The following is a 19827-nucleotide window of genomic DNA, read 5'->3' as shown; positions in this document are numbered from 1 at the left end:
AGAAGCAAAGCCGCTCCAAATGGCGCTGGCCCTTTAAGTGGCCTTGGGCGTAGTCGGGGGAGGAGTTCGCGCTCCTTCCAGAGAGCGGGGCTGGAAGAGGTCACGTGAGTGTCTGGTAACTGCCATGCCAGTTACCGAGGCGGAAGCGCCCGTCACAGAGGTGTCACCGGACAACCCCCCCCCGCCCAGGGTCACTCTCTATCCCACCGTCCTTTGCGCGCTGTGCTATGAGTGGCTTCTTGCGCGGTTGCCGAGCTGGGGCTAGGCCGCTGCTGTCCGTGGGTTTTGCCTCGGTGCTAGTGTTGGGAGGGAGGGCCGGAACCACCCGACGCGCCACCCACGCAGCTCCGTGCCGCTCCCGGAACTGAATGGAACTCGGGGCCGTGACGTGGCGGGGGGGCGGAAGTGCGTGTGTGTGTTTTGGTCCGGCAGGAGGAGGCGGAAGTTGGCAGCGGCCCGGGTGAGACACGGCAGCGCCCCCGCCCCTCACCCGCTGCACCCGGCGGAGGAGCCGCCTCCTCTCACAGCCGCGGGAGCGCGAGAAGCCGCTGCGCCGCCCGCACTGTCCCGCGCGCGGCTGCCCAGCACCCGCCAGGTGAGGAGACCGCGGCCGAGCTCCGCCAGCGGGGGGAAGGGGCGGTCACAGAGCCGCCCGTGGGAACCCTCATCCTGAACGCGCCTCTCCTAGCGCCGCGGGGCCTCGGAACTGGACCCCGGGCAGGGGACGGGGAGTGGCTTGTCTCTGTCTCCCCCGCCTCAAAATGGCGCCCCCGAGTCTCCCACTTCCCCATATTCTGGCTGGGGCTGGGAGCAGCCATGGGGGGATGGAAGGAATCGGTGGGTGCGCGTCTTCCCCGCTTTACTCCCACAGCCTGCTGTGTGACGCGGTGGCTGCGTCCCCTTCCCCGACAACCGCTGCTGGGGCAGCCAGGGCGCCCGGTGGTGGCGTGGGAACTGGGAAGGGAAACTACCAGAGCACCCAACCCCTCCTTCTGCAACTGCTCCCCGACCTCGCGTGGGGCGGGGCGGGGCGGGATTCGTTACACACGTAGTAGCCTGCTCACTACACCCGGGGTTGATGCTGTAAAACAGCCCGTCTTCTAGAGGGAGCAGAGTGGTAAAAAGTTACCATGAAACTTCGTGGAAGAAGGCAGGGCGTAGGAGAGTGTGTGGAAAACATAGCCAGGTAAATTTTCCATGGTCGTCTTGTGCTCGTCCTCCCCCAGATGAAAGCTTCTGGGTTGAGGAGAAACTGAACGATTCACTCGATTAAAATCTGTATCTTCCCCAGTGGTATTTAAAGCAACTCAAAAACATCTCATAACTGGGGGTTGTTTCATTTTTTTATGGATGGCGATGGGTGAACATGTAAGTGAACAAACGTTTAAACTGCTCTATGCTTTAAACCTCTTGCAGATTTGTTCATGTTAACTTATATTAGGTGATTGGAGAGTTTGGTAATAGATGACCCTTTACCTATATTGACTCATCAGTCACAACAGGAAATTGATATAAAAACAATCAGTAACTCACATACAGCACACACATGTAATCTCACAAGGCTTATCTCTCTATAATTTTTTTTTCTAAATAATGACAGAATGTTCCTGCTGGGCGATGGAATGGTGGTGTCATGTCATCAGTGTCAACAGGCTCTCTCCACAAAGTGAAACGGCCAGCGGAGGGGAGGGAGTAGGCGAGCATAGCAAGCAGAGGGTGCAGCCCCCTAGTTATCTTTAATTGGAAGGATGTACATTTCATAGTCTACCTGTGTGATGGTTTACTTGTTTAGCATGTTCTCGTCACTTTTTTTTATATAAATTGGTTGGCATACAGTAAACTTTGGTATAGATGGAAAACTAACACACATACTGTAGTAAGAAAATACCATGTTCAACTATAATAATTCTGTTAAGTTGCTAAGATTTTTATTTAAGGTCAATAGGAACAAGAAAATAAAGCTAGTAACAGTACAGTGTTGGCTGCCTAAAGAAAGGCCTTTACTGTTTAAAATGTTTGCATCACAATGTATAATAGGTTTGTAAACCAGAATTATCTCAGAGGGTTGTGTTAGAAGCAGCTCTTTCTTTTAGTAAATCCCAATGTTGTTCTTTGTGCATCTGGCTAATCAGTACTGACCATAGTTACTTTAAGCATGTAATTTATATAATGCAAAAATTGCATAATATGAAATACGAGAATATTGTGTAGGTAAAATTAGAACTGTTTTCCATTGTACCATCCATTCTGCATCTATCCCAATTTATGTGAATGTGTCCCACTACTATAGTAAAGGTGGGAGTGTTAGTTTTGTTAATCTCCTTACTACTTTTTTTTAAATCATCAGTCTTACTGTGATAAATTCTCTTTTGTATTTATTGTACTTTTTAAAATGGGCCCTAAACTTGCCAACATTTCAGCTGTACTATCAGTGATCTTGGAGAATTTGGATTACTGGCAAGCATGAAATTAAGGACAGTTGTAAGTGTAGGCAGGACAAGCTATAAACAGTATTACTTCAAATACAAGAGAGTGTATTTGAACTATAACATTATGAAAAATAATTTATGTAATGAACTGACTCAGTATTTTGTAATATTATAATATTTTGTAATACACACTACATGTGTGTTATAGAGTGTTTTGGTATTTAAGGAGACTCATAGGGGAAAAATAAAACCAGCAGTTGTAAATATCATTGGGTAATTTGCCAACATATTTTCCTAATATATATCTGATCTTTGTTCCTCTACTGGCATACTGACCTGGAGCTGCTATGGCTTAGTGTATCTGAAAGCAATCAGACACTAATTATGGAAAAGATCTATTAAAACATGCATGCCTACTGTAATCCAGAATGGATCTTTTGCAGTATATTCCCACTGCGTATTTCTTAAACTATTGGAGTGAGAAAATGCAAGTGGATTTCCTTGTAACCCTTCGCAGATGGATAACTTATTTTGGGTTGATATGGAGAAACTAAATAAAATGTTTAGGAAACAGTTATTTTCCTAAACTAACTCATCCGGTTCTTAGATAGCCCATATATTTCTTTAACATGTCTGTTTTTATTTGAAAGCTTGAGTTCAGATCAAGATCTTCATCTTTGTTGACCATAGACCAAATTTTACATATTGATTATGAGCATCCTTAAGATTCAGGTTTCTAATGGTAAAGTTAAAACAAAGTTTATGAATTTCCAGTTCTCCAGCTAGCTTTACTTCATGTATTTGTTATCCTAAAATATCCCCTTTGAAACAAATAGCTTACTCAGAGCATAAATAGCTGATTTTGCATTGCCCTAGTGCCTAGGAGCTGTACATCATGTTAACCAATGTGGGACATCATTATCAAGACTGCATCCTATAAAAACTGCATTTATTAGGAATGGCAACCTCTGCTATAATGAGTGTCTGGAGTTGATGGGAAAAATGTCCTATAAAAATTGCATTTATTCTTTGTGTGCTTAATATACCTACACAAGGATCCTTGCCTCTTCATGGTTCTTATACCATGCTTTCTCTGGCCTCAAAAACTAGTATTATACATAGGGATGTAAGCAACTAGTCGACTATCTGATAAGCAAAAGCGTATTGGATAGTCAATTAGTCCCTCGACTAGCCACTTCCCCCTCGGGGTGGAGCGGGAGCCAATGCTGGGGGGAGCCGCTTTAAAAGCTGATTCCGCACAGTTCCGTCTCCGCGGGAGGCAGGAGAGGTAGCGGGGATCCGGCGCTGATTCCTGGCTCACACCCAATCCTAGACACTGTGCCTTTGCTTTTTAAATGTATTAAGAGCCTGGCAGCTCAGAATACATTTAGAAATCAAAAGCGCAGCAGGAGGCACAGCTGATTCTCAGCTTGTACCCAGGCCCCCCTCGCTGTGCTCCAGTTTTTTTTACATTTAAGGCTGCTGTGCAGTGGGGGGGGGGGGACGCAGTGCAAGCCAGGAATCAGCTAGTCCAGCTCGTACTGGGTCCCACCCATACCACCGCTGCGCTTCAGTCTTTTAAGTGTAGTGAGAGCCTATTAGTACATTTAAACGGTGGAGCTGGGAGCTAACCCTGCTGCAGTTCCCCTGCTTATTGACTAGTTGATGGAAAATGCATCAACTAGTTGATTAAATTTAACATCTCTAATTGTACATCTGATTTAAGAAAGTGGTGAACAAGTGTGGTCTGAATCTAAGGAGAGATCTTGGGTTACAGGGTAATTGAAGATCTTTTTTATTTAAAAAAAATCCTTTTTAGATGCTCATATGAATATATAGCTGTTTAAAGAAATTTGATATTTTTCATTGAGCATATCAACAGTCTGATTTTTTTTACCAGTCTGAAAAATATTAATGCTTGATATTTGATTTTGAAAGTGGGTTTATAAAAGGAATACTAAATTTTGAACCACCTACTAAGAGTAATTGAGGAAATACAGAAACTTAAGGCCTTACCTTTCTTGAGGGTTTCTACCTGTGCTTAAGAGAATGTTGAATCTCTTGCTCTGCAACTTGGACAACCAGATATGCATTAAAATGTCTAGCTTTTCAAGCTGAAAGAAGATTTTCAGACCCCATAGGGTCATAATAATTGAGTGGTCTTAGTGTAGTGGATTTTCTTGTACAATATTATTAAATGTGTTGGCATAAGTTGGCAGCTTGGAGAAGCTTTCCGTCTTCTGGAAACTAAATTTTAAATGCTAGAAACATGCCAAATGTAACAGCTGTAACCCAATCTGCAATATTTAGAAAACATCTTTGTTACAGAGATAATTAGGACAAGCCTCAAAAACTATGATACCTTATGTTGCCAGAGGTTCTCTTTCATGCTATCAGCAAACTTGTTTTGGAGTTGCTGGAGTTTCCCATGACTTTAGTTGGATTTGAGTCCCCTTCAGAGAGAGAGCTAATAAAACATTTTGCTTTGTATAGTGCCTTTCATTCATAGTATCTAAGCACATAGATCACCCAATCATGAATAAGAACCATCAAAATATATAGAATTGTGAGCTTTCATGTTTAAAATCCACTTCATTAGATAAATGGAGTGGAAATAACAGGAAAATATGTTCTGTATATAATGTATGTATATATGTGTAAACAGCCTCCCATAATGCATTTATCTCCTCCTCCCCTCACTGCTTGAAAGCAATGGCAATTTTTTTCCATGGTCTTGTTCTTCTCTCCCCGCCCCCCCCCCCCCCCCCGCCCCGGTTATCTATGCAAATGCCATAGAACAGCAAGCATGGACCCTGCTCAGCTTCAACTGCTGTGGCAAGCATTGCAAATGCCTCACCCATTATGTTGCAGTTTGTCCAGAGCCTAGTCAAGAGCTGTGGGCATGAGGAAGAATGTGAGGCCATGAACAGCACACATGCAGGATACCATTGAATGGAGCAATTTATATACGCTGGCAGCAGCCAGGCCTGTTAACAGAGTGCAATGTTGATTCTGGTCCCATGAGACAAGTAGAGACTGGTGGAACCATATAGTTATGCAGCTATGGAATAATGACCAGTGGCTGCAAAACTTTCTCATGAGTAAGAACCACTTTCATAAAACTTTGTGAATTGTTCTCCCCTGCCTTGAAACATAGCAATGCCAGAATGAGACCCTCTCTGACGCTGAAAAAGTGAGTGGTAATAGTCCTGTGGAAGCTTCCAATGCCAGACTGCTACCAGTCAGTTGGGAATCAATTTAGAGTAGGTACAACTACTGTGGGGTCTGCTGTGATTCAAGTAGCCAAGGCAATCAATACCATTCTGCTAAAGAGAGTATTGACTCTGGGGAATGTGCTGGGCCTAGTGGAGGGCTTTGCTACAACAGGGTTCCCTATCTGTGCTGGGGCGATGGATGGAATGCATATCCCTTTCTAAGCACGTTGCCAAAGAGTACATAAATAAAAAGATATTTCTCAATGGTGTCGCAGGTGTTGATGGATCATACAGACTGTTTCACCAACATCAGTGTGGGGATGGTTGGGTGAGGAACATGAGGTGTGCCTCTTTAGGAACTTTCTTCCAAGACCAGAAAATTTCTACTGGAGATGTTGAAATGCCGATAGTTATCCTTGAAGACCGAGCCTACCCCTTGTTTCATGCCTCATGAAGCTGTACACAGGCAGCCTGGACAACAATAAGGAGCAGTTCAATTACAGGCTGAACAAGTGCAGAGTGGTGTTAAAAGTTTCCTTTGGCCATTTAAAGGGATATTTTTGCAGTTTGACTAGTTTAGACCTCAGCAAAAGCAATATTCCCATTGTTGTTGCTGCTTGCTGTGTGCTCCATCATAATATGCGAAAGTGAGGGGGAAAAGTTGGGGGGTAAGGGTTCAAGGCAGATCACTTAGCGGCTAATTATGAGCAGCCAAACACCAGGGCACTAGAGAGCACATTGAGGGGCACTGCAAATCATAGAAGCATTGAAAATCAGTTTCACGAATGACCAGACAGTGATGTGACAGTTATGTATGTTGCTCTTAATAAGGTGTCCCCTTTTGTAAGTGTACAGGCTTATAGACCACCCCCAGACACGCCACAGTTGATGCAATAAAGATCCTGTTGTTCTGAAATCATGTATTTCTATTTAGGACACACAGGGAACAGAGATGAAAAAAGAGTTCATGACATGAGGTCTGATGGGGGCAGGGGAGCGAAAGAACAAGTAACTTATCACAGTCCTCCTGTGTAGCATTCAAAGCTGTGGGATTTAAAGCCGCCTGTTCAGGAGTCATCCCTGTGAGTTAAGTGAAAGGTTGCCTGTGACTGTTCTCCCCTCTCTTCCCCCTCCCCCCTTCTCCCTGGCATTCAAGGGCACCTAGCAGAGGAAGCTATGGAAGTTGGTGAGGAGGGCAGGTGGTTTATCAGCAGGTGCAGGTGGATACTGCTGTAGGTGCTTTTTCTGCACTGCTAATACATGCCCCTCACCATTAGCCTCAGCATCTCATCCTGTGTCTTAGGCTCCTGTTCCCTGCATGCTCTCTTGTTCGGTGCAGATGATCAGTAACAGCATTCTCCATTCATTCTAGTGGATTGCATTTTCTCATTTAATATTTCATCCTATATGGTTTTTTTCTGCCTTCTGATGTGTGTTAGCTGAAGTGCTAAAGGATCTGGGGGAGTTGATAATAGTCATTGTTTCAGCTGCACTGGGGAGAAAATCAGGGGTAGACTTTAGAGAAGACACATTGTAAAACACAGAAGGTTAACTCTTTTACAACAAATGAAGCACTGTGCTGAACAAAAGGCACGTGTTATGATAAACTTGGCTTCATACATTTTAAGCGCCTTACAGGCAGGTAGAAGACACAGCACAGCATGCAATAGCTGAACTGTGTTTGGAGGCATGGTAAGCAACAGGTTGGATTTCTTGTTCTTTTGCTTTTGCTTTGAAAACCTGACACAGAGTGTTTGCAAAGTGCTGCACTCATGGTTATCTAGGCATCAGCATTTGCAAAGGGGCCTGCGTTTGCAGAGGGTCCTGTAAGGAGGAGGGAAACTAGTGGGTTTGTGAGGGTGTATCCCCTTTGCCCCCCAACCCTGCAGACTGCAATTCTCCCTTGCCACAATGACCTGTGAGGTAGATGGGGACCTGTGTTTTAGGGCAGCAAACCTGGGGTCATCATCTGTGGGGGATGAGCAAATGACTCCATTTGCTCATCCCCCACAGATGATTGCTTCAGTCCTGTCAATTACAGACCTTCCCCTATTTCATGTACAGCCTCTCTCCAACTTACGAACCAGTTATTGACCAAGCAGTTGGTCGTAACTCGGTTCGTTCGTAAGTCAGACCCCATTGAGTTTCACGCAACCGCGCTGTTCATAAGCATGGATCACATTCATAAGTCAGGGTCCGCCATTTATGACAGCTTTGGTCGTAACTGCGAACGGTTGTAAGTCGAACATTCGAAACTCGGGGACGGGCTGTACTAATCTGTCGTCTTCGAATCTGAGAGCATGATAGAGAGCGGATACTGACTGAATATGGCCAGAGACCTGGGACCTTATGCTGCTATGCTTTGTGCTGCAGTGATGCCAGATCACTAACTGCTGGCTTGGCGTAGAAAGGTTTTCTATTGTGGAGGCTAGAATAAGGCAAGATTCCCCAGAAACCTAAGAAGGATGAAAGAGTTCCTCTGAGAGCTTTGTAGAAATGTGTAGGGAGGATTTTCACTCCATCTCCAGACACATTAACAAACTTTTCTGGGAAGTGCCTTCCCCCTCCACCCCCCATAGGAAGACTTGGCTGCCATTGTACCCCTCAGATCAAACTGATAAAATCCAGTTACATTTACCTATTGTAGCATAATTGCAAATATGAACTCATCAGAAGTGCATTCCTCAACATCAGGGTCCAGCAACAATAAGACCTGGGGGAGATTGGCACCAAAGTTAGAAGAAGGTCCTGGCTGTTGGTGAGATTGGATCTTTCCCTTGCCTGCTGAGAATTCTCCTCCTTATGATCTACAATTTCCTCCTTTTGGCCCTGGCTGCTGGAAGAATCACTTGGGAGGTATCTGCAGACAGTTTTGGGATAGTGCTTTCCCCCTTCACTCTCCCACCCCCGAATCCTATACAGTTGCTCATAAAAGCTGCATGTAGGAGGCTCTGACCTGGACTGACCGTTTGCCTCCTTTGTCTTCTGGTACATGTGCCTGAGCTCCTTCATTTTCACGCAGTACCGCTGGGTGCTATATTCTTTTACCACCACCATGACCTGTGCTATTTTGGCATAGAAATCAGTGTTTCTTCTGCTGTTTTGGGTTCTTTCTGCACAGATTCCTTTCCCCATACAGCAGTCAGTTACAGGATCTCATGCATGCTCCGTGCTAAAGCTGGCTTATGACCATGGCATTCATGGTCAGGTGTGCTACTGAGGTGAGCTGCTGGGCTTGCCATACTGGACAATCAGGTAATGAAATTCAAAATTTCCCAGGACTTATTCTGTGTACCTGGGAGTGCAGCAGAGTTGAAAGTGCTGGCCAAAGAGGTCACGTTGGGGCACTATGGGACACCACCCGTAGTACAAGAATGTCAACTTCAATAGTGCTGCATCTACACTATTCTAAGGATGACCATGCAAGGTCAAATTCCTCCTCTCATACAGGAAGAGTACAGAAATCGACTTTAGACGCCCTTAAAGTTGGTAGAAGGGGCTTGGTGGTGTAGACTCTTTGGTTATAAAATCAACCCAACATGGCTAACTTTTACCTAACCTGGCAGTATAGACAAGGCCTTAGGCCATATCTACACTGAAGATGATATAATCTTCACATGTCAAAATCCTAGGTAGACGTGGCAAGCTGTAATTTTGCTATTAACACTAGACACAGAAGTACTCTTCTCTACCTGATACATCTGTGCTGGCTACTCCACTCTTATCTCCCATATGTGGTCTTCTGACATTCACTTTTAGAATGGAATTGGGATGGTCTAGATAAAGTGTTGAACCCCACTTTTCCTGAAGGCACTATCTTCTTGGAAAACACAACTTATTCTAAGCTGTGAAAGTAGTTAAGAAAAACAGATTAGACTTTCCTACTTTTAATAAGTTTTACTTTTAAAATTATTTTAAAAAGAAGCTCTGGAGACTTAAAGAGCTCCATCAGAAGATCACATAAAGCACGGGCAGGGTCAGTGCAAGCTCCTCTATACTGCTGAACAAGTGTGTGTTCATTTTTGTCTGAAAAGACTGCTTACAAGTTGATTGCTGCTTGTCTAGTCCCTAAGCATTGACCTATCTGTAGATACTACTTGTCATGGCTCCTTCCCCACTCTGGCATGATAAATGCAGAAGTGGGGGCCAGCAAGTGTACCCCAAAGCCTTATCTACCAGGCTTTGGTATAAAACTTCCCCCAAAATCTTAAAAACCTAGATCTTGGGAACAAAACTTCCACTGCCACCACCCAAATGTTGATAAAGAAATCAGGGGGAAGATCATTTGGGAAATCTCACCCCTAAGATAAAAATCAAGGCACACAATTAACCACTGCCAGGTTAATAAAAAGAAAAGAAAGAACTTTTATTATTACAACAATATTCCGGTTGCAAGTATAATGACTAGAGAGGAAGATGATAAAATATACTCATGGAGAAACTCCATGGGCCTAGAACTTAGTTACAAAGAAAAGCCAAAACATCTTTTAAGCAGTGCCAGACATCAGATCCCATACCCAATCCTTAAAACAATAAAGCCTAAAGAAACTACCTAAACCTTACCCTACTTACAGAAAATGAAGAATGGTGTCTGGGAGAGAGAGAGACATGCTTGTCCCTCTCTGTAGCTGCAGAGAACTCTCACTCAGAGTCAAAAGGAGAAAGGAAAAAACCCAAATTCCTTTGTCCCAGGTTGAAAGTCCCACCTACATTCCTACTGGTCACTCCACCTGGCTAGGTGTAGTTAACCCCTTAATCCCCAGGCTGCTGGCTAACCCTCATAATCATGACACTACTAACAAAGGGTTCTAGTTGCGAGTTGTGCTATGTGAACAGCTGTATGCTACATCCCAAATTGAGACTAACAAGTCCCTGTATGTAAAACACCAGGCAGTTATCAAATGGTGGTGATTTGAGGTTCCTATTGACATAAGGTGAAAGGCTCCATATCAGATTACCAGTCCCTTAGCTTCTCCAGGCATGTATGTTAAATCAGAAAAGCTATTCAAATCAGAGGTCAGATTCAGCTGTTCAAATATATGTGGATTGTATTTCACATAATCATAGCACTGTTTCCAAGTTGGTGCTCTGCGGAACCCTGAGGTTCCAGGAAGTGAAAGTAAGGGTTCTGCGAGAACACTGCACTCCCCCACCCTCTCTTAAGAAGACAAAGATAAATTGGCAGGGTTTGTTTTGTTTTGTTTTGCTCGACGAACTGCCACGGGCCAAGGAACCCTAGGGGTTCCTTCACGTTCTTTCAAGCTGAAAAGGGTTCCGTGGCCAAATAAAATTGGGAAACACTGCATCATAGGGATAAACTGTCAAAACTGTGGTAAAGTGATTACATTTAAGAAGTACTAGAGATTTGGATGTACATCTGAGTAACTTTTTTCCCAGTAATTATTCTAATTAAGCCCTTCCGTTTCGTTTTACTAATTTTGACTTGAGTTGCCAAGAATTGCTTGGCATCAGCAAAATCATAAGAGGAAGTTCTGATTATTAAGTTCTTAACATTGCAGAAAATGGAATTTGAATATGCAGGTCTGGATCTGTTGCACACTTAAATCTTAACCTGAGATACACAACACAAACTGAAATCTTACAGGGAACACAGAAAATACTAGGTAATAGGTTAGGTTTTAAAATTAGCTACCATTTCTGGTATCCTAGTTGAAATTTTACACAGAAGAGGCCTGATTTCAGAAAACTGAGTACTCCTCTGCTAAAAATTGGCCTTTTAAGGTTATTCAGATGTACATCCAAAATCTCTAGTACTTTTTAATATCAGTGGCAAATAGTTTCTCATGACTGTGTAATAAAAATATCTTGGAGATGTGCGGGTAGAATTCACTCTTATTTTACCTAAAACAATGAAAATAACTGTTCTGAGAGAGCTCTGGACCCTAAACTTGGATGATTACTGGAATTCGTTTCATATAATTATGTTGCATTTGTAAACTGTAATAGATTTGTCTTACTCTAGTAGTGTATATATAGTTCTGACACTAATAGCATATACTATCTTTTTGATAAACAGGTTGCTACAAGTAGTAAGAACATTGAGGTTCACATCCTGGAATTCTTTCCTCTCAAGAATTTGAAACAAGGGACTTCTTTCTAACTTGGACATGGCTAATCGAGGTGCAACAAGACCCAATGGGCCAAATGCTGGGAATAAAATATGCCAGTTCAAATTAGTACTTCTGGGGGAGTCTGCAGTTGGCAAATCAAGTTTGGTGCTTCGTTTTGTAAAAGGCCAGTTTCACGAGTTTCAAGAGAGCACCATTGGAGGTGAGAAATCATGTTACTTTTTCTCTTATTTGTATTGAGTGTAAACTCTCTTTGCCAATGACTGTCTTCAGAAGTGTAATGTGATGATCAGTGGTGGGCGATCTGCAGTAATGATCAAATCCTGGCCCTCTGATCTTAAAGCTTAAGCCTCTACTGCCTGAGCTAAACAATTATACTGTTATTTCAAGGCTATTGCAGACTTACAAACCAAGTGTGCTACTCAGTGGGGACAGAATGGCACAAAGTAAATATGGGTAATCAGTTTACAGATGTCCAATAATTCTGGAATGTGATATAGCTATTCAAAAATTGACTTGTTTAATATACAGACTGTCCTCACTATAAATCCAATATACGTTCCAAAAAATTTGGACTTAGAGTGAAACAACTTAAAATAGGGGAATTTTTCCCCCATAGCTGACTTCCATTTGCACCAATTGTGGGTCTTTTGTTTTTGTTTTGATTTTTGTGCAACTTAAGAGCAGGGAATGGGAGGACTTATAAAACATCAGTTCCTACAAGCATCAACAACTTTATTGCAGAACGGATGTATACCAGGGTGACTTATAGTGGGTACCCCCTATATACAGTTAAGCTGCTTTGCATGATGTATAACCTTGGCTTGCTATTCAGCAAAACATATGCAACTTTTTGCAAAATTCCTGTGATCTCTCAAATCACCTGACTTTCTTTATGAATAACGAACAAGATGCCACAAGAGTAGAGACTAACCAAAGTACATAGAATTGTGAGCTTTCATGTATGAAATCTCCTTCATCAGATGAATTGGTCTGGAAATAACAGAAATATGTTATGCATATAATATATGTATAAACAGCAGAAGAAATGCCTATCAATTGTAGGACCATGTTAAGGAGGCTAAGTGGACTGGATGTGTCCCATACATAGCTTTTGATATGGAAATGCAGATACTAAAGGCAAGAGAAATTGGCTTTGTAATTCACCAACCTGTTAATGTCTTTGTTCAAGCCCAGGGTAATGATGTCAAATCTGTAGATGAATTCCAGTTCTGAAGACTCTCTCCCTGTAATTGATTAGTGAAATTCCTTCATAGAGGAATGGCTGCTTTTAAATCCATGATTCAGTGACCAGACAGGTTAAAATGTTCCCCTACAAAGGTGGTGCTTCCGTTATTTCCAGTCCAATTCATCTGATGAAGTGGATTTTACCCATGAAAGTTCATGATTCTATATATTTTGGTTAGTCTCTAAGATGAAGAAATACAGTTGCTGCATGTGCACTTTTCGTTAGGATTGTAAGAATAAGATTTGTATTATCTTATAGTAGGCCCTGCTGCTCTATTGTGTGAATCTAATCTGCAGTTTGATGCTTCTGTAGATTAATGGAGTTTCACATATGAAAAAGGAATCTTTTTCTAAATGTAGAGACTGACAGAGTTGACAAAAGCAAGAAAGTTCCAAATTAAATCATATTGCACCAGTTTATTGGTTTGTCTAGTCATTGTAGGTTCTGCATGTCTGAGAGTGTTAGAGATCAAAAGTAAACACTGACATAAGTGGGTGAGTTGTTTCCTGTTTCAGAAGTTTGGTATGTTTTCATTAATGTGTATGTCTGGCACTGGGTTCATCTAGAATTGCTGATGTGAAAGACTTTGCATATTAAACAATTAACTTAAATACCAAAAAGCAAACAGCTAATAAAAGCTCTCAAGGACAGTTGCACAGAAACAAACTCCTACTTTGTGCACACACCTCCTCTCGCCTTCTGTTGCAAATGAAGAATTCAGTGGTCTCTGAATCTTATAGTTGCACTTTCACATTTACTCAGGTTGGTTTCAATTTTACACACCTAAGGAGTGGAAAAAAATACTTGAAAACAGCATTGTGGACAAACATTATGAACAAGAAGCTACCAAAGTGCAAATTGAGACTAAAGTATATTAAATCGTTGTTTTAAAAATTAACCAATAAGCCTGGGCTTATCAATTAATCAGAGGCAGCAGCAGCAGGGCGGGGTGGGGGGAGGAGGAGGGAGGAATGCAGGACCTGATACTTGCCTCTGTATGAGAGGCAGCAGTATGTGGGGGGAGGGCTGTTCGGGGGGAGTTCTCCCTTCCCTCCCCTCCCCCCGGTCCCCCTCACCTATGAACAGCCATGGAGCAGCCTCAGTCCATGGTGGACCTGGGTTTGCTGAGGACAGAGGATGCTCCATGGGATGTCAGAGCAGCTTCTGTCTGTGGGGAGCTTGGGCCCCCCATGGATAGGGGCTGCTACTGACTTTTAAACCAGCTCCCCTCAGAGACTACCTCCACCTGCCATCCCATGCTGCTACCTCTGATACAGAGACAGCAGGGCAGGGTGGCAGGCTCCTCAAGAGCAGGACTGGGAGCCAAGAGCACAGCTTCTGGCCCCACCCCCAGGGAATATTTTAGTAACCATGTAACCGATACAATTTTTTGTGGCTACACAATTACTAAAATAAAGATTATCCAACATCCTTAGCCTCTTCACCATTAAGTAGAGAAGGAAAAAATATAAAACTTAGTAGTTCTGCTGGGAATGTTACTAGATGTAAGTATCAGGATTAAAAAATGTGGAGGTTTTTTTTTCCCCCCCAGAAAATAGCCTGTAACTATGTAACCCCTAAGTTGAAATGATCATTTTCTTGTTGTTTGTATACAGAAAGGCCCTTAAACAAAAGGGAACTTACATGCACTGTGAAGCTGAATAATGGTGCTTATAAAAAAAATGCAGTTAGATAGGACAGGCTCGTTGGCAGCATGGTGGTGTTGTGTAGATGTACCTTCAAAAGCAACCTTAGAGCTCCTCTCCAGTAGGCCTGTGAGTTAGGAGGAAGTTTGACTTCATCTAAAGATTATCATTCTTCTAAAATGAACTTAGTTGTCTTAACTGTGGCCTTATGAGGTAGCAGATTTCTTTAACTTGGCCATAGAAGATGCAAGACGTTTTCTGGCATTTTCACAGTGGCTTGGAATAGCTCAACACTACAATAAAACTTTCTGCGTGGCCATAGCTGGCCTGGATTAGCTGATTTGGGCTACAGAGCTATCAAATTGTATAATGTTTGGGCTCTGAGAGCTCGCAATGTGGGGGGATCTCAGAACCTGGACACTAGACCGACTGCAGATGTCTACATAAGATCATAGAATACTAGAACTGGAAGGGACTTCAAGTCCAGTCCCTTGCTCTCACGACAGGACCAACCACCATTCTAGATCATCCCTGACAAATGTCTGTCTAACCTGATCTTAAATAGCTCTAATAATGGAGATTCCACTATCTCCCTAGTCAATTTATTCTAGAGCTTAATCACCCTAACAGGAATCTTTTCTTAATGTACAACTTAAACCTTTGTTGCTGTAACTTAAGCCCATTGCTATTTGTTCTATCATCAGATGTTAAGGAGAAGAATTTTTCACCCTCCTCCTTATAACAATTTTTTAGATACTTGAAAGCTGCTAATCATATCCCCTCTATGTTCTCTTTTCCAAACTAAACAAACCCAACTCTTTCAGTCTTCCCTCATAAGTCTTGTTTTTGAGATCATTAAGTATTCTTGTTGCTCTTCTCTGGACCTTCTCCAGTTTCTCCATATCTTTCCTGAAATATGGTGCCCAGATCTGTACACAATACTCCAATTGAGGCCTAATCAGTGCAGAGTAGAGGGGAAGAATAACTTCCCATGTCCTTCTCATAACATTCCTGTTAATGCATCCCAGAATCATGTTTGCTTTTTTTGCAACAGTGTCACATAGATGTCTCATACTTAGCTTCTGGTCCACTATGACCCCTAGATCTCTTTCTGCAGTACTCCATAGGGCTGGAAGAAACCTCAGGAGGTCATCCAGTCCAGCCCCCCACCCAAAGCAGGATCAATCCAGCCCGGGGTTTCTCAAGCTGAGACTTAATAAGCTCTAGGGATGGAGATTCCATTACCTCCCTAGGTAACCCATTCCAGTACTTCACCACCCTCCTAGTGAAATAGTTTTTTCTGATATCCAACCTAGACTTCCCCCACTGTAACTTGAGACCATTGCTCCTTGTTCTGTCGTCTGTCACTACTGAGAACGGTCTCTCTCCATCCTCTTTGGAACCTCCCTTCAGGAAGTTGAAGGCTACTATCAAATCCCCACCTCACTCTTCTCTTCTGCAAACTAAATAAGCCCAGATCCCTCAGCCTCTCCTCATAGGTCATGTGCTCCAGTCCCCTAATCATTTTGGTTGCCCTCCACTGGACCCTTTCCAATGGTGTCCACTTTCTATGGTGGGAGGCCCAGAACTGGACACAATACTCCAGATGTGGCCTCACCAGAGCCAAATAAAGGGGAATAATCACTTCTCTAGATCTGCTGGTATTGCCCCTCCTAATGCAACCTAATATTCCATTCGCTGCCTTGGCTTCAAGGGCACACTGTTGACTCATATCCAGCTTCTCATACACTGTAATCCCCGGGTTATTTTCTGCCAAACTGCAACTTAGCCATTCGTTCCCCATCCTGTAATAATACTTGGGATTCTTCCATCCCAAGTGCAGGACTCTACACTTGTCCTTGTTGAAGCTCCTCAGATTTCTTTTGGCCCAATCCTTCAATCTGTTTACGTCCTACTCCTTCCTAGATAGTCCCTTCCCGTTTTGTATGTATGAAATGGATTGTTCTTCTTCGAGTAGTTGCTCATGTCCATTCAAATTAGGCGTGCGCACCGCGTGCACCATGTCTTCCGGAGCGTTTTCCCTAGCGGTACCCGTAGCACCAGCAGGGCGCCCCCTGGAGTGTCAGCGCCATGGCGGGGCATAAGTACCCCTGCCGGTGCTCCCCCACCTCAGTTCCTTCTTACCGCCCGTGACGGTTGTTGGAGCGTGTCTTTCTGTTAGAGCAGTTAATGGTTCCCATTTCTCTTAGTGTTGTAAAAAGTTCTAAATAGTTCAAATTAGTTAGATAGTTAGTGGCTCTTTGTTTTTTCTTCTCCCCCTTTGGGGGTGAGGAATGCCAGGGCTGCAAGGCTTTAAGGCGTGCGCTATGTGTGTGAAGTTTATGCCCAAAGGAGACCTTCACGATAGTTGTCTGAAGTATTTGGGTGAGGGCCACCTAACAAACGCCTGTAAGATCTGCAGGTCATTTAAGCCACGCACTAAGAGGAAGAGGGACTCTCACTTAAAACTTCTCCTCATGGAGGCGGCTTTACAGCTGGCACCGACTGGACACTCTGTGGTGCGCAGTGCACAGGCGTCCATGCGTGACGCTTCATCTTGGGAGGGGCCTTGGCATCGAGGGTTCGGCACCGTTCTCACTCCCTGGTACCGAAGAGATCAAGAACGTTCCGTGGTAGGTCTCCGATCCGGAAGTCCAAGTCGGGCCTACACCGCAGTGCCGAGCCTCTGGTGCACACGTCCTAGTCTACCACTGTGTGGCGTAAGCGAGCTAGACGACCATCCAGCCCAGGGCAGCTACCCTTGCATGGTCCCTCCACGACGGACACTTTTGAGGCAGTGCATGATCTTATTAGCCTCACTACCTCCCCTCTGTCGTCGATTGAGGTGGAGAGGTCGAGGTCGCCTACGCTGGAGGCCATGCTGGCACCGGCTTCACCTCCGCACCGGCGTGATCAGCTGGCACCGGTCGCTTACGCAGCGGGACTGTCCCCTATGGGACCAGTACGTCTTGCCTCTACCTCGGTCCTGGCCTCGACACGGGCCGCCAGGCTTCACCTGGTGCTTGACTGGGCTTGACCCTCCTCGGTGCTGGGATCTCTTCCAGACCCCATCTTGGCTGCGCCGCTGCCATATCACCCAAGCCTTGCGGCATCGTCTACAGCACCATCATCAGTACCAGCGCTAAGCAGCTTTCCCAGGGTGCCGCTCCAGTCTTCGGCACCTGGACCTTCAGCATCAAGCTCTTCGGCACCAATGCAAGTTCCGGCTCCAGGCTCTTCAGCACCGATACAGGTATCGGCACCGTTACAGGCACCGGCATCGGCCCCATGGGCCATGCCGGTACCGCCATCGCCAGTAACATCGGTCTCTTTGAGGTTCGTCTTGACAACTCTAGCGCCTTCGTTCCAGCTTGCGGTAGAGTCTGCGGGAACAGCGATGGGGCTGCAGATAGGACAGCCTGCTCTGGGGGCCCCGCGTCCGCAACCGATACCGACTTCAACAGCACAGCCATGCACTGTGTCGGCACCTCAACCAGCACTGGGACCTGTCCTACCGGCGCTGGCACGCCCTCATCACATGCATGCAGGGAAACCCGAGTCTATGGCCAGGTTTGCCCCCCCGTTGGTGGCAGGGCATTCGTCATCTGCGCTTCCCTGGCCTGAGTCTGACTACTTGTCGGATTCTGATGCGGCCTTGTTCATATCGGAGTCCTCAGGAGCTTCCTCGCATCATAGATCCCGTTTCCGGCACCGGCGTGATCGTTCGTGTGTGCAGCAGACTTGGCCGCCTCAACCGCAATGGCCCTTCTGGACGCCGTGGGCTTACCACCAGTGGCAGGGGCCTGTGCCTTCCTCTGTGGTATCTGGTGTCTCGGGGCACCGAGCGCAACCGTCGGCGTCGCTGTCACGACTCCCTCCTTCCCCCCCAGAGGTCAGTTACTACAGATGCCGCTGCAGAGCCACAAGCCGCAGTGCCGGAGCTTCTTCCACAAACAGTGCCGCCTGCCAAGCCGGCTCCTCAGCCGGGCCCTATGCTGGATCCGGTACCAATCCAGGAGTCGTCGTCATCTTCGTCTCCTGATGAAGCCTTGGCGGATCCTGCACCGGCGTTGCCTACTATAGATGCTCAAGTGCATCAGGATCTGCTTAGGCGTCTGGCCTCCAATCTGGGTGTCCCAATGGAGCCAGTAGTGGAGGACACGGACCCCATGATTGACATCCTCTCTGACGATGCGCCCGCCCGCTTGTCTTTGCCACTTAATAAAACCGTGGACAAGATTACTAACGCCATGTGGCAGACCCCGGCTTCCCTGACCCCTACCTTAAAGGGAGTCAAAAGGCGCTATTACGTTCCCCAGTCGGGGCACGAACACCTGTACTCGCAACCTGTTCCGGGGTCCTTGGTCGTTCAAGCTGCGGCTCAAAAGGAGAGGCTTCCCCAGCCGGGGCTGTCTCCGAAGGCTAGGGAGCCCAAACGCCTTGACCTGATGGGCCGTAAGGTGTATGCCACTGGTGGGCTGCAACTCCACATTGCTAACCAGCAAGCGATGCTGAGTCGATATGCTTATAATACATGGCAGGCGGTGGATAAGTTTAAGGATAAGCTCCCTGCCGAGGCCCGTCAGGAGTTTGCAGCCATGACCTCGGAGGGCAGAACCATTGCCCGCACGGCCCTTCAGGCTTCCCTGGACGCTGTTGACTCTGCAGCCCGCACCATGGCTTCATGTGTAGTTATGCACCGTGGTGCCTGGCTGCAGGTGTCTGGAAAACCTCTGGACATCCAAACCACGATCCAGGACCTGCCTTTTGACGGCAAAGCATTGTTTTCAGAGCACACTGACTTCAGGCTTAAGGACACAAGATCTACTCTCCGGTCCTTGGGGATCCACATGCCGGCCCCTCAGCAGCGTCAGCTGCCCTACAGACAGCAGGGGAGAACGCAGTCCCAGGTCCCCCGTGGGGATTACTGGAGATGCCATCCTCGTGCCCCCAAGTGGGAGTGCAGGGGCGGCTGCGGGCCCGTCGTCCGCAAGGGGTTGTTGATGCCGCCCGAGAGGGGACAACCCCTGTGGGGTTGGTCAAGGCTCCTTTCAGCAGCCCAAGCACCAGTTTTGACCGGTTGCTAGAGAGTTGCGCACCAGCCTCCCACCCTAGCCCCCCGTTTGGGGCCAGGTTATCCCGGGTTACCCACGCCTGGACAGAAATCACCACCGACGCCTGGGTTCTAAACATAGTCAG

General features: G+C 45.6%; 1 protein-coding gene across 3 annotated transcripts in view; it reads left to right on the top strand.

Moving 5' to 3' along the window:
- The first annotated feature begins 263 nt into the window (after positions 1 to 263).
- The window catches only part of RAB5A (RAB5A, member RAS oncogene family), a 35900-nt gene continuing 16336 nt past the window's right edge, over positions 264 to 19827 (top strand). Inside the window, exons 1-2 of one of the 3 annotated variants that reach the window (XM_006120172.3) lie at positions 264 to 595; positions 11682 to 11935. In XM_006120172.3, the coding sequence (XP_006120234.1) occupies positions 11773 to 11935 (163 nt within the window). In that variant the 5' untranslated portion in view covers positions 264 to 595; positions 11682 to 11772. Of the gene's footprint in view, positions 596 to 991; positions 1187 to 1227; positions 1369 to 11681; positions 11936 to 19827 lie in introns of those variants that run through there. The other 2 variants (XM_075922087.1, XM_075922086.1) reach the window with 2 other exon arrangements.

This window comes from Pelodiscus sinensis, chromosome 2 (genome assembly GCF_049634645.1).
Source record: "Pelodiscus sinensis isolate JC-2024 chromosome 2, ASM4963464v1, whole genome shotgun sequence".
In the NCBI taxonomy this organism is placed as follows: Eukaryota; Metazoa; Chordata; order Testudines; family Trionychidae; genus Pelodiscus; species Pelodiscus sinensis.
The sequence above is the reverse complement of the archived record's forward strand: the minus strand, read 5'-3'. Positions and strand labels throughout refer to the sequence as shown.